We start from the raw sequence: 16304 nt of genomic DNA on the forward strand, positions 1-16304 counted from the left end.
TGAGTGCAATATACTGCATGTGGCTATTCCGCTAAGCTGGCCATAGACATATGATGACCATGGGCTGAAATTCTTGATTGCCCAATTAGTATGCCTATATTGCATGGCCAAATACATAAATATATTAATATAGCAATGGGAGATACATGGCTGCCAGAAAAATCCAACCTCTCGGATCAAGATTTGGAAGCATCTGGCATCCCCCACCAACAACAATGTAATGAATATAGTCAGCTTTGGCCTTTCGGAAGCTCCAGCTAAGGTCCTAATGCGCTCTTTTAAAGGGAACCTGTCACCGGGATTTTGTGTATAGAGCTGAGCACATGGGTTGCTAGATGGCCGCTAGCACATCTGCAATACCCAGTCCCCATAGCTCTGTGTGCTTTTATTGTATAAAAAAAACGATTTGATATATATGCAAATTGACCTGAGATGAGTCCTGTCCCTGAGATGAGTCACATACAGGACTTATCTCAGGTTAATTTGCATATGTATCAAATCGGTTTTTTTACACAATAAAAGCACACAAAAGCTATGGGGACTGGGTATTGCGGATGTTCTAGCGGACATCTAGCAACCCATGTCCTCAGCTCTATACACAAAATCCCGGTGACAGGTTCCCTTTAAGCTGTTGTCACATCATACTAAAGAATACTTAACTGATACTTAAAAGGTAATATAGTGCGATGTGGATAAAGATTATTTTTTCTTAAAATTTTAGGCCCAATTTTAATATTCTAGTAAATGTATTTTTTATTTATTTAAAGTCATTAACTTTTTCAACTTCGGCTGAGTTTTCTCTTGGTCGTTATGTAAGTCCAATAAATGATATACCATAAAGGTAAGCAGTCACAGTAAGCCCATTTTTAGTTGATATACTGTAATGTTTGGCTTCCTTTAGGATAAATCAGGAGATGATCACATAGCCATTCTTCTGACGCCACATTCGCAGCAGAACTTGGCCGACTGAACTGGGTATTTGGTGCCACACTCATGGCAAAACTTTGTCAGCTGCCCTGATCCATTATTATCTCCAATTTTCATGCGGCCTCCATTCATGGCATCCGAGTGGTCTCCAGTATCGTAACCCATTCTGTTATCAGGCCTAAAGTTTAAAAAGAAATTCAAATAAATAAAGCGGTTTATGAGGTATGTCCAGAACATTGTTTTCTTTGTGTGAGAAGAACCATGAAAGGTTATATTCCATATTATGAAAAGTACAGTCCCCTTGAGAGGTACAGAATAGTATCTGTGCATATAGTGTTGCTTTCCTGTCTTATCTGGGTCTTCAGCAGTACAACAGTACTGTCATTAATTCCTGTGCTGATTCTTGTAAATTTAAGTTTATTAAGTTTTTCCGAAAATAAATTTACAACATTGGTGTAAAACATGGGTATAGAGAAACAGGTTCTAAATACAAGACATCTTTTCATTGTCACTTATCAGAATTACATAACTTTTCTCAATAGAGTGTGTTTTTGGTTGAATACCCTTCTTAAATACAATTCGACTTGACCTGATTTCAACAGGTAGCTTATATCTACTAATTAGTGAAATCTTATAACTTAGACAATCTTATAATAATCATTATTAGATCTTAATACGATATAAACATCATACAAACTTTGTAGGATGTTAGTATCTTTATTGAATCAGGCTGTGTTAGTGCCTAAAATAGGCATAATAACCTTATCACCCTGATGTTTAAATATATGATAATTCATTCCTGTCTTCTGCATTAGTGTGTAAATATCTGTTGAAAATCTACCGACTATTAGATAATTCTGTAGATGAACCAGTTATCTAGAGAAAAAGAAAACAGAAAGGGAAAAAAGAAAAAAGGGGGAAAAGAAGAAGGGAAGGGAACAAGGGTAGATTAACATATAACAAGAACTTAGTCACATGTGTTCAGAAATGAATTCCTCTTCGTAAAAGATTTTTTAGGAATATCCTATCCATCCAAATATTTGACTATCTTGTCTGTAGAAATAAAGTCATTCCATTTAGACCAGATATTTAAATATTTGTTATAATTTCCGATGGTCGACCATTAAATTTTTTCAAATCCATCGGTCATATTTATTTCCAACAGCCATTCTTTTATTGTCGGGATATTTTCGCTCATCCAGTGTCTTGGAATATTAGCTTTAAATGTAGTCAATAAAAAGGGAAATAGTTTGTCTTTTGCCAATCTAGAATCTTGAGTGTTTAACCCCAACAGTATTGTGTCTCTGTGCTGATTCTGTCTCAGTCTACACAGTAAAGCTAAAAAAAAATAGGAAATGTCATGCTGTTGTGTGTGCTCTAGTTTTCTGGTAATCTGGAATATTTCAAGTTATTTTATGGATAACCACATTAAAACAATACTAAAGCAAACATGATTTCAATAATAAGAGATTTTGTGATGATATACCCCCCTTGACAATAATTGCAGTTGATTTAAAGAGGACCTTTCCCCGATTCTTACCCTATGAACTAACTATACAGACATGTGGAGCGGCACCCGGGGATCTCACTGCACTTACTATTATCCCCGGGCGCCGCTCCGTTCTCCTGCTATGCCCTCCGGTATCTCCGTTCCCTAAGTTATGGTAGGCGGAGTCTGCCCTTGTTCTTCTGTATCGCTGGCCAATCGCATTGCAGAGCTCACAGCCTGGGAGAAAATAACCTCCCAGGCTGTGAGCTCTGCGCTGCGATTGGCCAGCGCTAGAGCAGACTCCGCCTACCATAACTTAGGGACTGGAATCTCCGCCTACTATAACTTAGTGAGCGGAGATACCGGAGGGCATAACGGGAGAACGGAGCGGCGCCCGGGGATAATAGTAAGTGCAGTGATATCCCCGGGTGCCGCTCCACATGTCTGTATAGTTAGTTCATAGGGTAAGAATCGGTGAAAGGTCCTCTTTAAAGCGCACACACGCTTCGGCACAGAAAATACAGAAAGGAAGTATCTCCAATATGGCTGTCCCAAAGATCCTTCTACATTCAAATATATTAAGAAATTAGTTAATGTCTCCAGCGTTAGATTTAAAGGGGTTATTCAGGATTAGAAAAACATGACTACTTTCTTGCAAAAAACAGCATCAAACCTGTCCATGGCCTGTGATTGGTTTTACAGCTAAACTTCACTTGTGTAAAATGAGCTGAACTGTAATACCACACAAAACCTGTGGACAGGACTAAAACTATTTATGGAAGACAACAGACATTCTTTTCTGATCCTGGAAAATCCATTTAATGAATGAAACGAACATTTAATACATGATATATTCTTATTCATTCTCTCCCGCAGAAAGACCAGAGTGGCGGTCAGGTATGTGCTGCTCCTCTCCATTCAAATTCTAGGGCACTGGTGGAAACAGTTGAGCACAGCACTCCGTTACATCTGCCAATGCCATAGACGTTGCATAAAATAGCAGGGCATACGCTCAACCGTTAGGGCGATCAGTGAGGGACCTGGCAGTCAGACCTCCACCAACCTAGTATTTATCACCTAAAGTTTTGAACTTTGTAAGATAACCCCTTTGAAACAAACAATATTAAGTAACTTTCTAACTCCCCCTAAAAGTTACACGAACACCGAATTTTCTCTCTCTCTGATAGATATAGATAGTAAGAATATCTGAAGAAATGAATCCGTACAGAATTTTAGACCAATTTAGATGAAAAATATAAATGATGCTTTAAGGAGAGCAATGAAGAACTAGGTTACAGAAACCTGCAGGGGGCATGACAGTGGGCATGGTGGCATAAATGGGATTTAAGCTATTCTACCAGAGATAAACAGTTAAGGGCTAATGAAGAGAAAGTCATTTGAGAAACTGATTTGCATTTTTGTTAGCAAACTATGCATTTTAATTGGAAAAATAAAGCCTTGAACGGAGCTCCGACTTTCCCTGTAAGCAGAGGGTTTGCTGGGATCTGTATCCTGCTGCAAAGACATCAGCAGAGAGAAGGCAAACAAAGCCGTTCCATGGAGCAGATGTCGGCTTGGTTTCACAGATTTACTCAGATATAGAAAAACCTCGACTGCAAAGGCCGTAGAGGAATCTCATGGGTAACAGGTCACAGCCAAGAAATAAACTTAGTAATGCCTAAATTAAAGGGAGTCGGTCAGCAGTTATGAACCTGCAAGGTAGGTAGGAGTCAGGGTGAGGTGGGTAATCATTCCTTTAATTCCTTTCGGTTATATTATTGGCAGGACTGAGAAAATGAAGCTTTATTTTGTGGGGCCCCTTCCCTGCAGGTGCCCTGGAGGTGGTTCCTCACTGAGAAGCGCTCTCAGCAATAAGGCCGCTTTAACATAAGTAAATTGCAATCCGTATATGGCCTGTATTTTATATACCGGAATCTGCTGCTAATGTTCATGAATAAGGCTATTCATATGGGTGTATAATTTCCATCAGTATTTGAAATCCGCAGCATGTCTGAGTTATGTGCAAATTTGTTTCCAAATATGCCCATTAAAGCCTATGGGAATGCATCAAGGTGGTAAGAATACACATGTAGATCCTGATGAAACACTGAAGCAATACTGATGGTATATCATCTGGAATCCGTGCGTACTCCAGAGCCAGAATACTGAAGGATTTCAATATACTTGTGTAAAAGCGGCCTTTAGCTTTTTTTTTTTCTATAGCCCCTTCCCTCTGCTCTGAGTGACAGTTGTAACATCCAATCAGGAGACCACTACAGTTGTCACTCAGAGCAGAGGAAAGGGGCTGTGAAGTAGCCTAAAGGGGTTCTCTGGGAATGATTTAAAATGGCCACCAGCAACCTGTCCTAATATGTGAGCAGGACTGGTTGGCTCTACCTGCAGAACTGCCTAGGAGGGTGAGGTGGTGGGGCCTCACTACACACTATGTCTTGGCACTTGCATATACTACACATTGGTGAGCGTTCCTGTCAGGCTGCTCAGCCATAATGATATCACAGGCAGGATCATATCATTTTAAAAGATATGTATATATTTATAGCGGCTCTCCTTTGCTGTTGTCATGGAATTGGTGCTCTGTCTAATGTGACTCGCCCAGTCACTAATAGCAAAAAAAAAATTTAAGTATAAGACTAAAGGCAGGCACTCAACATCTAGTTCACCATAGATACTCTAAACCATTGATTAAAATCCACATTTATTCTAATACGCAAGTTGTATAAAATCTCAAATGCAATTATTTAAAAATACACATAAAATGCTAATAAACAATGTAAAACTTCCAGAAAATTGCTAGAAAAACTGCAGGTAATGTAAAAACTAAGTAATATCTTGTTAGAAATTTCTTGCTATAGACACATTTGATTCCAAAGGTTGATGTTGCAGTTTTTAAAGTTAATATTTCAGCCTGCGTAGTGGGATAACTTGTGCTTTGTTCGCATTCAAGTAAATATAAAGAAACAGGTAGGTATACAAGACTACCCACCAAGACCCACTTTGCTAGAGTTGTACAACTATTGTTGGTATAATTTTCAAGGAATCGAGTCTTTGACGACAGAAACAGTGGAACAACCACACAGATATAGAATATCTATCCAAGAAGCACGTGACGCAGAGTGCAACTTGTGAGACGCCGACTCCAGCACATAGCTTATATGGCAAAGACTACCGAACATACCACGTGGGGAATCAACCGTGGCGTATTACCCAAGTGGCCGGAGAACCGAAGACCACAGGAGGCCGTTAAGCAGAGTAAGCGGGGTGAGTGAAGCTGTCTGCAAAGCCGCGGCGCACCACCTTCATAGACGGAGGATTGGAGACTGCAGGTGCCGGCAAGCAGGGTGAGTGAAGCTGTTTGCCGAGTGGGGACGCCACCGGCATTAGCCAACATTAGACCACCCAACAGTGAGTAATATACTAACAGACTTAACATCTAATATCAACATAACAGTGAATAATAAGTTCTCCATGATGAACAGTATAAATCACTAATTGCAACATCAGACTTCTTGGATGAAGTATTTATTCATCATGTAAAAACGCCAATCATATACTTACCTGTGTGGATGTACTAATTACTCCTTATCTATTAACCATTCACTTACCTCCATGGATTAACCACCTAAACCAAGACGATATATACATAAATCAGGGTGATATACATGTGGATGAATCATCCAAAACTAACAAAGTAATATATACAGTGGATATAAAAAGTCTGCACACCCCTGTTAAAATGTCAGGTTTCTGTGATGTAAAAAAATGAGACAAAGATAAATCATTTCAGAACTGAAATCTTTTAGGTGGAGGAAAGAAAACAATAAAAACCCTAAAATAATGTGGTTGCATAAGTGTGCACACCCTCTTCTGCACGGTAAACTGTAGCTGTGTTCAGAATTAAGCAATCACATTCAAAATCATGTTAAATAGGAGTCAGCATACACCTGCCATCATTAAAGTGCCTCTGATTAACCCCAAATAAAGTTCAGCTGCTCTAGTTGGTCTTTCCTGAAATATTCTTAGTCGCATCCCACAGCAAAAGCCATGGTCCACAGAGAGCTTCCAAAGCATCAGAGGGATCTCATTGTTAAAAGGTATCAGTCAGGAGAAAGGTACAAAAGAATTTCCAAGGCATTAGATCTACCATGGAACACAGTGAAGACAGTCATCATCAAGTGGAGAAAATATGGCACAACAGTGACATTACCAAGAACTGGACGTCCCTCCAAAATTGATGAAAAGACGAGAAGAAAACTGGTCTGGGAGGCTACCAAGAGGCCTACAGCAACATTAAAGGAGCTGCAGCAATATCTGGGAAGTACTGGCTGTGTGGTACATGTGACAACAATCTCCCCTATTCTTCATATGTCTAGGCTATGGGGTAGAGTGGCAAGACGAAAGACTTTTCTTACGAAGAAAAACATCCAAGCCAGGCTACATTTTGCAAAAACACATCTGAAGTCTCCCAAAAGCATGTGGGAAAAGGTCTTATGGTCTGATGAAACCAAGGTTGAACTTTTTGGCCATAATTCCAAAAGATATGTTTGGCGCAAAAACAACACCACATCACCAAGAGAACACCATACCCGCAGTGAAGCATGGTGGTGGCAGCATCATGCCAAAGGGCTGTTTTTCTTCAGCTGGAACTGGGGCCTTAGTTAAAGGGAACCTGTCACCAGTTTTATGGTGTTCTAACTAAGGGCAACATAAATAAGTGACTGATTCTCTTAGCACAATGCTGGGTCACTTTCTTTAATTGACCCAGTCAATCTGCCAACATCTTGTATTGAAAAGCTCCAGCTGATAATGAGGAGTCCTGAATATTCATGAGCTCCTGACTCTCCCCGCCCACCTGCTGCTGAATGACAGTTTGTTTCCATATGAACCAGCAGCAGGTGGGCAGGGGAGTGGCTACAGCTCTGAATTAAATATACGCTGGACTCAATGACATCACGCCGGACTCAAATCAGCTCATTAGCATGCGGCATCTTTGTGTGTATATTATGAGATAACCATCTGTCACACCAGTAAGTGAATACATCTAAGGTACTTTTTAGTAGTTAATGATTGTATATAATTAGTTAGATTATAATCAAATATCCACATGACAGGTTCCCTTTAAGCTAGAGGGAATTATGAACAGTTCCAAATACCAGTCAATATTGGCACAAAACCTTCAGGCTTCTGCTAGAAAGCTGAACATGAAGAGGAACTTCATCTTTCAGCATGACAACGACCCAAAGCATACATCCAAATCAACAAAGCAATGGCTTCACCAGAAGAAGATTAAAGTTTGGGAATGGCCCAGCCAGAGCCCAGACCTGAATCTGATTGAAAATCTGTGGGGTGATCTGAAGAGGAGATGCCCTCGCAATCTGACAGGTTTGGAGTGTTTTTGCAAAGAAGAGTTTGCCGACTTGCCAAGTCAAAATGTGCCATGCTGATAGACTCATACCCAAAAAGACTTAGTGCTGTAGTAAAATCAAAAGATGATTCAACAAAGTATTAGTTTAAGGGTGTGCACACTTATGCAACCATATTATTTTATTTCTATATTTTTTCTTCCCTCTACCTAAAAGATTTCTGTTTTTTTTTCAATTGAGTTGTACAGTTTACAGGTCACATTAACCTCTTCAAGCCCGGGCCTGTTTTCACCTTCCTGCCCAGGCCATTTTTTGCAAATCTGACATGTGTCACTTTATGTGGTAATAACTTTGGAACACTTTTACTTATCCAAGCCAATCTGAGACAGTTTTCTCGTGACACATTGTACTTCATGATAGTCATAAATTTGAGTAAATATATTTCACCTTTATTTGTGAAAAAATCCCAAATTTACACAAAATTTAGAAAAATTCCCAAATTTTCAAATTTCTATTTCTCTACTTTTATAATAGATAGTGATACCTCATATAATAGTTATTACTTTACATTTCCCATATGTCTACTTCATGTTTGAATCATTTTGAAAATGACATTTTATTTTTTGGGGACGTTAGAAGGCTTAGAAGTTTGGAAGCAAATTTTCAAAACCCACTTTTTAAAAGGACCAGTTCAGGTCTGAAGTCACTTTGCGAGGCTTACATAATAGAAACCACCCAAAAAGGATCCCATTTTACAAACTACACCCCTCAAGGTATAAAAAACGGATTTTACAAACTTTGTTAACCCTACAAGAATTCATGGAAAATGGAGATAAAATTTCTGAATTTCACTTTTTTGGCAGATTTTACATTTTAATCCATTTTTTCCAGTAGCAAAGCAAGGGTTAACAGCCAAATAAAACTTACCGTATTTTTCACCCTATAAGACGCACTGTGTGCCGCGCGGCGGGTGTATCAGCTGCGAGGGAGGAGGGGCTGGGGGCCGGCATCTGCTTTTATAATGACAGCGGGGCCCGTGCAGTGACTGTACTCTACTACACGGGCCCCGCTCACTGTATAATCATATCTCTAATAGTTAATTGTTATGTATATACCGTAACCGAATAATCAGTGCCTGTATACTTACAACTACAAGCGCTCGGTAGGTAGCAGGAAGGAGGGAGGAGGCAGGCTGGGAGGACGGGCGCTGGCAGCGTGAGTCACTACGTCACGCGCCTGTGCCGCCCACTTTATGAATGAAGCAGGCGGCGCAGGCGCGTGACTCACGCTGCCAGCGACCGTCCTCCCGGCCTGCCTCCTCCCTGCTACCTACCGAGCGCTTGTAGTTGTAAGTATACAGGCGCTGATTATGCGATTATATACATAACAATTAACTGTTAGAGATACGATTATACAGTGAGCAGGGCCCGTGTAGTAGAATACAGTCACTGCACGGGCCCCGCTGTCATTATAAAAGCAGATGCGACCCCCACCCCCTGTATTGAGAGTCATTCACTACAGGGACACTTATGGAGGGGATCTGTGGATGACACATAGCATAAGATGCTATATATGTGTCATCCACAGATCCCCCCCTTAAATAAGAGCCACCCACAGATCCCCCATAAGTGTCACCCACAGATCCCCCATAAATGTCACCCACAGATCCCCCATAAGAGCCACCCACAGATCCCCCATAAGTGTCACCCACAGATCCCCCATAAGTGTCATCCACAGATCCCCCATAAGTGTCATCCACAGATCCCCCATAACAGTGCGTCACCCACAGATCCCCCATAAAAGTGCATCACCCACAGATCCCCTATAACAGTGCGTCACCCACAGATCCCCCATAACAGTGCGCCATCCACAGATCCCCCATAACAGTGCGCCATCCACAGACCACAATTAGTTCAAAACCCACCAAAAGCACACCTTTTGGTTCAAAAATTTTTTTTTTCTTATTTTCCTCCTCAAAAACCTAGGTGCGTCTTATGGGCCGGTGCGTCTTATAGGGCGAAAAATACGGTAATATTTATTACCCTGATTCTGCGGTTTACAGAAACACCCCACATGTGATCGTAAACTGCTGTACTGGCACACGGCAGGGCGCAGTAGGAAAGGAACGACATATGGTTTTTGGAAGGCAGATTTAGCTGAACTGGTTTTTAGATGCCATGTCCCATTTGAAGCCCCCGTGATGCACCCCTACAGTAGAAACTCAAAGTGACCACATTTTGGAAACTACGGGATAAGGTGCCAGTTTTATTGGTACTATTTTGGGGTACATATGATTTTTAATTGCTCTATATTATGTTTTTTTTGAGACAACGCAAAAAAATTTATGCTTTGGCACCGTTTTTATTATTTATTTTTAACAACATTCATCTGACAGGTTAGATCATGCACTATTTTTATAGAGCAGGTTGTTACGGACGCAATTATATCAAATATGTCTACTTTCTATGATGTTTGTTTCAGTTTTACATATTAAAGCATTTTTGAAAACAAGAATTAGGTTTTTGTATCTCCATTTTCTGAACGCCCTATTTTTTTTATTTTTCTGCCGGCACATATTTTTCTGGGCACATAAGATTTTTTGATTTTGATTCATTATTACACTGTGTAAGGGCAAGGGGACCAAAAAAATTGTTGTTTTTGCGCAGTTTTTATTTATTTATTTTTACAGTGTTTACCTGAGGGATTAGGTAATGTGACTTTTCTATAGAGCAGATCGTTACGGACGTGGCAATACCTAATATGTCTACTTTTTCTTATTTATTTAAGTTGCACATAATAATAGCATTTTTGAAACCGAAATAATGTCGGATCAGGATATCGGATTCCCGTCGCAACTGTGAACACAGCCTTAGCAGATCTCTGCTCTGTGGGGGGATCCCGCGCATATGACATTCATATACCATAGCAGGTTACATGGAAAGGGGCTTATAATGATGGAAGTAAAACTGTAATATTGAATTTTTATGTATGTCATTTCTGATAACATTACAGTATATTGGTGAATTGCTCACAACGTGGGAACCTTTTAAACTGACTTTAAACCGGAGCTTCGCGCAATAAAAGGCTAGCATGATAAGTGCTGAAGGTGACTACATTTACGCTTCTTTTTTCCCTACAGCTTTTTTATTGGAATTACCTTGTTTTGCACGGTTGGTGTCACACAGAGAAGATTTTATGCCTTAAAAAAAACTCATGTTATGGTCTGGCTATAAAGCAAGAAGTAAAGTATTTGTTATTTTGTGTCTGGCAATTAAAGAACAGTCGGCCAGTTATTATTTGCACCATCAGGCATCCACTTTGTTACAGAGGAGAGAAGAAATATGTGTCTTAGCCCTTTCTGACACACAACAGGGATCTACTGTGCAATCTCCAGTAGCATAAAATAACCAGTTGTACAATATAGTACATTCACTTTGTTCTGAAGAGGTGTGGTCATTACGGACGCGGCGATACCCAATATGTGTGTTTTGTTTTATTTTTTCTGTTTTTTATTATAAAATAAGGGGAAAGGGGCATTTTTTTATTTTTTTACTTTATTAATTTTATTATAAATACTTTTTTTTTAACTTTTATTTCTTTACTTTATTACTGATGTTCACTTTTGGGTGTCTGATCCCCTCTGTAATACATTACAATACATCTGTATTGTAATGAATTGCCTGTTTGTGTACTACAGCGAGTCATACACTAACAAGTTGCCTAGGAGACGCAGCCTGAGACTGGATCTCCTCGACACCTGTAGAAGGCAGGTCCCGATGCCATGCAAGGCATTGAGCAGCCTCTGCACGACATCGGGCTGCCTTCTGACACATCGAGTCCCCGCCACAGCAGCGCGGGGACTCGATGCGATCATTCGCACGACACAAACTCCTTCTATGTCGCAGTCAGCGCGGACTGCGACATAGAAGGGGTTAATCCGCCGGCATCGTCTTTTACAGCGATGCCGGCGGATACAGCAGGGGCCCGGCTACCAGGGACTGCCGGGCCCCTGCAGTGATCGCGCGCGCACAGCTCCGGTGCCCACGCGATCACCATGACGTACTATTACATCAAATTGTGGAAACGCAGTGGTTCCCATGACATAATAGTACGTCATGGGTTGGGAAGGTGTTAAAGCTGGAAAAAGTTCTGAAATTATTTATCTTTGTCTCATTTTTTTACATCACAGAAACCTGACATTTTAACAGGGGTGTCTAGACTTTTTATATCCACTGTATATACTGAAAGGCACAAAGTCTTGTATACCTACCCGTTTCTTCATATTTACTTGAATGCAAACAAAGCCCAAGTTATCCCACTACGCAGGCTGAAATATTAACCTTGAAAACTGCAACATCAACCTTTGGAATCAAATGTGTCTATAGCAAGAAATTTCTAACAAAATATTACTTCATTTTTACATTGCCTGCAATTTTTATAACTTTATATTTGTTTTTCTAGCAATTTTCTGGAAGTTTTACATTGTTTATTTGCATTTTATGTGTTTTTTTGAATAATTGCATTTGAGATTTTATACAACTTACATATTAGAATAAATGTGGATCTTAATCAATGGTTTAGAGTATCTATGGTGAACCAGATGTTGAGTGCCTGCCTTTAGGATCATATCATTACCATCTATTGTAGAGCAGTGTAGTGAGGATCCGTTCCCTCAGCTCTGAAAGTAGAGGCAACCAGCCCTGCTCACATGGAGGCCATTTTAAATCATTCCCAGAGAACCCCATTAATGCAGAGGGCACTACACAGAGAAGTACTGCCCAGAGTTGCCAACCAGAAGTTTTCTTTTTTTCTGGACAACTTATACCAAAATCACGGACAGCCAACATTTTTTTTACGGACAAATGGCAAAACCATAATGAATGATAAAGATTATAAGTAATACATGTCTATAGCTCAATACACTGATAAGAACTCATTACCAGCATTCACTGTGAGCTGTAAAATCATGATGGTCACCACCAAAATAATCTAGTCAAATACCACCAGCCTCAAAAACCTTTATGGACACTGCTATTTTTTTTTTTTCACGGACACAGGAAAAAAAAAAGTCATCTATTTTTTTGGACTGTCCAGAAATATGTGGACGTTGGCAACCCTGGTACTGCCTCCTGGGCACTAGCAGGAACATTGACCAGCGAAATAAAAATGTAAAGGTTTTCTGGGATCCAATCAGGGGTGGTCTGGCACACCCCCTTCCCCCCCCCCCCCCCCCAATAAGCTGTTCTCTGCAGCAGACAGCTCCAGAACTGCCATTTTGAAAGGAGCCAGAGTCAGAGTTTTTTGCATATACCAGTAGCACATATGAATACATGAAACTTTGCTGTATATTTTATTAAGAAAAGTGACATCTTCCTATCTTCCAGAGGTGGGACCTGCACCCATGTGACCTTAGTGGCATATCCTAGCGACGTGCCATCAATGTCCAAGGTGAAACAACCCCTTTAAATCCTTCAGGCAATGTTTTGCGAAGAACAATTCATCTTAGAAGTTGACTGAAGCTGCGAAGAATTGCTGGAATTTTTTTCTTTTTAGGAAATACTACAAGTTGTAGTAAGATGTCTTTATCAAGCCGTAAGTGATGAATTTCTGGAAGGTGTAACCCCTTCTAGAGACCTGCCATTAAAATAAAAGTGCACCTCTAGCCAAGAATGAGAACTTGAAAGCACGTGCATGCTCGGCCATCCTTGGTACTACATGACCGGTAATTCTAGATGGTTATACAGCCGAGGGAACTCTGCTCATTCTGGTTTAATAAGTAGGCTAAAATTGCATTACTCCTTTTCATATCCAGCAACTTTGACAGATAATTAGAAAGTTATATTGTGTATTCCAGACAAGTCTCATGGATATAGGACATGTTGGCCGGCTCATCGGCTGCACGTTTACATAGGACAATTATTTCCCCCGATCCTTGGTCCGTCCAAGAGATCGTGGTGCCCTGAAAACTATCCAGCAACTGTTTCTTGCTAGGATTCAGAAGAATGTATGCTCGCTCATCTTCTCCGACATAATGCTGCAGCCCTGCAGGGACAGTGCAGTGAGCAGACCCGATAGCAGAGTGCTGGACACCAGGGAGTGACTGAAGACTTTGTACACTGCGCTTTACTTATGGGCTGCAACAGAGACTAAATCAGGACAAGTTGTACTTTCTAATGGCTTCATTTAATATTGCATATAATGTAGCGGGGGAAAAAATTCCACCACAGTTTTACAGCGTTCACTATGTGGTAAAACGGACTTTACATTCTCCAGGTCAGTATGATTAAGGCGTTACCACATATGTAAAGTTTTTCTTGCGTTTTAATACAAAAAAAAAAAAGAAATTATTATTTTTTCTTTGCATTGCCATATTCTGCTCTCCTTTTTTATAGTTACGTCTATGGAGATGTGGAGGGCTCATTTTTTGCAAGGTGACCTGGACGTTTTGATAAAGCCATTTTGGTGCATGACTTTTTGATCACTTTTATTTTCAATTATTTTCTTTTAGGAGGTAAAGTGATGGAAAAAAAAAAAACGTAAAAAGGAGGGGGACTCAATTATTTAAAAAAAACTGGGCAGCAAATTCAATGATATAGTTTAATCATCAAAGGACACCTCACATGCATAAAATCGCATGAAGTAAACCATACACATAAAATCGCATCAAGTGAATCACACAGGATAAAATCACACAAAATAAAATAGCATTAAAACCACTTAGGATAAATACATGCGGCTGGATATATGGTTGTAGGAGAGGGTTATGCTGTAATGCTCTGGTATCAGTTATTCTATTGCGAGTCCTATTTGAGGCTTATATCAGCGAGGTACGCTATCGTGTGGCTCATACCAGAGCATTACAGCATAACCCTCTCCTACAACCATAGATCCAGCCACATGTATTTATCCTAAGTGATTTTTCTTTTAAACTCGTTTTATTAACGATAAACCCTTCAGGTATGAATCAAGTAGGGTAAAGCATATTAGTTTCCCACGCAGGGGAGTAACATGATAGGATACAAGTACAGAGTGACGCATTACACAGGGAATACATTTTAAAACAAAATAAATCATGTGGAAAAGTGCTGAGAATGAAAGCATACAACTTCACCCATGAATGAGAAACTGAACACGTCCCCTGTAACCCAAACTTGGATTGTCAGTCGCTGAGTACATATGAGAGGTTTGCAGGGTTTTGTGGAGGAACACCATTCTCCCCAAACCTTCTGGAATTTTTGAGGGCACTTCCTGGGTTTAAAGACAATGTTTTCCATGGACACTACGTGGTTAACAAGGGACTTCCACTGGCCCAGAGATGGTGGTCTGTCTCCCATCCATCGGAGCACGATAGCTTTCCTAGCTAGGAATAATGCCTCCCCTAAAAATATTCTATTATAATGGGACCACGTCTCCTCATCCAGCACTCCAAGTATACAAAGTTTGGGACAAAGAGGGATCGCAGCAGGGACCATTGTGGATAATATCCCCAGGACCGAAGTCCAGAAGCGGCGGATATAGCTGCATTCCCAGAACATATGCCAGAAGTCGGCACTGTCCGCCGAGCATCCCTGGCTCCTACTATGAGGGATCCTTCCCATCTTATGTGGTTGGAGTGAGGTAGCTCCTATGAAGAATAAACATCTGGATCAATCTATTATTAATAGAGGGTGAAACCCTGGTCGGAGTAAGGAGCGCCTCACTCCAATCATCCTCCGTCAGAGAGGGTATGGATAGCTTCCATTTGTTTTCAATAGCAAGAGGGTTCATTGTCATGCGGTTGCATAGCAGATGGGTGTACAGGGGGGAGATGATCAATCTCGGACCCTGCGATCTCAGCACTCCTATCAAAGGGTATTTTGAGATAGCCCTCCCCAATACTCTTAGCAGAGCCTGCAGGGCGTGTCTCAATTGCAGGTACCTAAAAAACATGTTGCGAGGCACACCAAATTTGTCCTGAATCTGCGAGAAGGAGCGTAAATGCCCACCCTCATACAAATCTTCCAGTGTGCAGACTCCATGGAGCTTCCACATATCAACCCCATCCCCCAGACTCAGATGAGTAAACATGGGATTATGCCACAAGGGAACCACGTCAGGCAGGTCCTTATATGAATGCAGTTTAGAAGCCTGCCACACCTGATGTGCCAGCCTGTGAAGAGGGATCAAGCGACCGCGGGGCAATTTGAATTCTCCAGAACCGGCCAAAGAGTACCCAGACGCAAGTGCTCCCGTAGAAAGTACTCAGCATTGGGCAAATCAGCCGATGATACCCAGGGCCTCAGGAACTTAAGCTGACCAGCTAAGAAGTAAAGAAAGAAGTCCGGAAGAGAAGCACCCCTTGCGTCTTAGGCCTCTGAAGCACAGCCAAGGATAACTTCCTTCTAGCTCCACCCCACACAAACGAGGCAACCATGGCGTGAACACGATCAAAGAAGCCGCCCTTAGACATGGGAGCGCTCGCATGAGCTAGAATGTATAGGCCCTTGGGGAGCAGTATCATTTTTACA

The 16304-nt window shown here is 40.9% G+C and overlaps 1 protein-coding gene across 2 annotated transcripts in view; it reads right to left on the bottom strand.

The window, feature by feature from the left end:
- Positions 1–536: 536 nt before the first annotated feature.
- ZC2HC1A (zinc finger C2HC-type containing 1A) overlaps positions 537–16304 on the bottom strand; it is a 69178-nt gene continuing 53410 nt past the window's right edge. The window contains exon 10 of one of the 2 annotated variants that reach the window (XM_040432216.1): positions 537–1105. In XM_040432216.1, coding sequence (XP_040288150.1) covers positions 919–1105 — 187 coding nt within the window. In that variant the 3' untranslated portion in view covers positions 537–918. The remainder of the gene's footprint in view (positions 1106–16304) is intronic. The other variant, XM_040432217.1, reaches the window with a different exon arrangement.

The sequence above is a fragment of the Bufo bufo genome, chromosome 5 (assembly GCF_905171765.1).
Source record: "Bufo bufo chromosome 5, aBufBuf1.1, whole genome shotgun sequence".
Taxonomy (NCBI): Eukaryota; Metazoa; Chordata; class Amphibia; order Anura; family Bufonidae; genus Bufo; species Bufo bufo.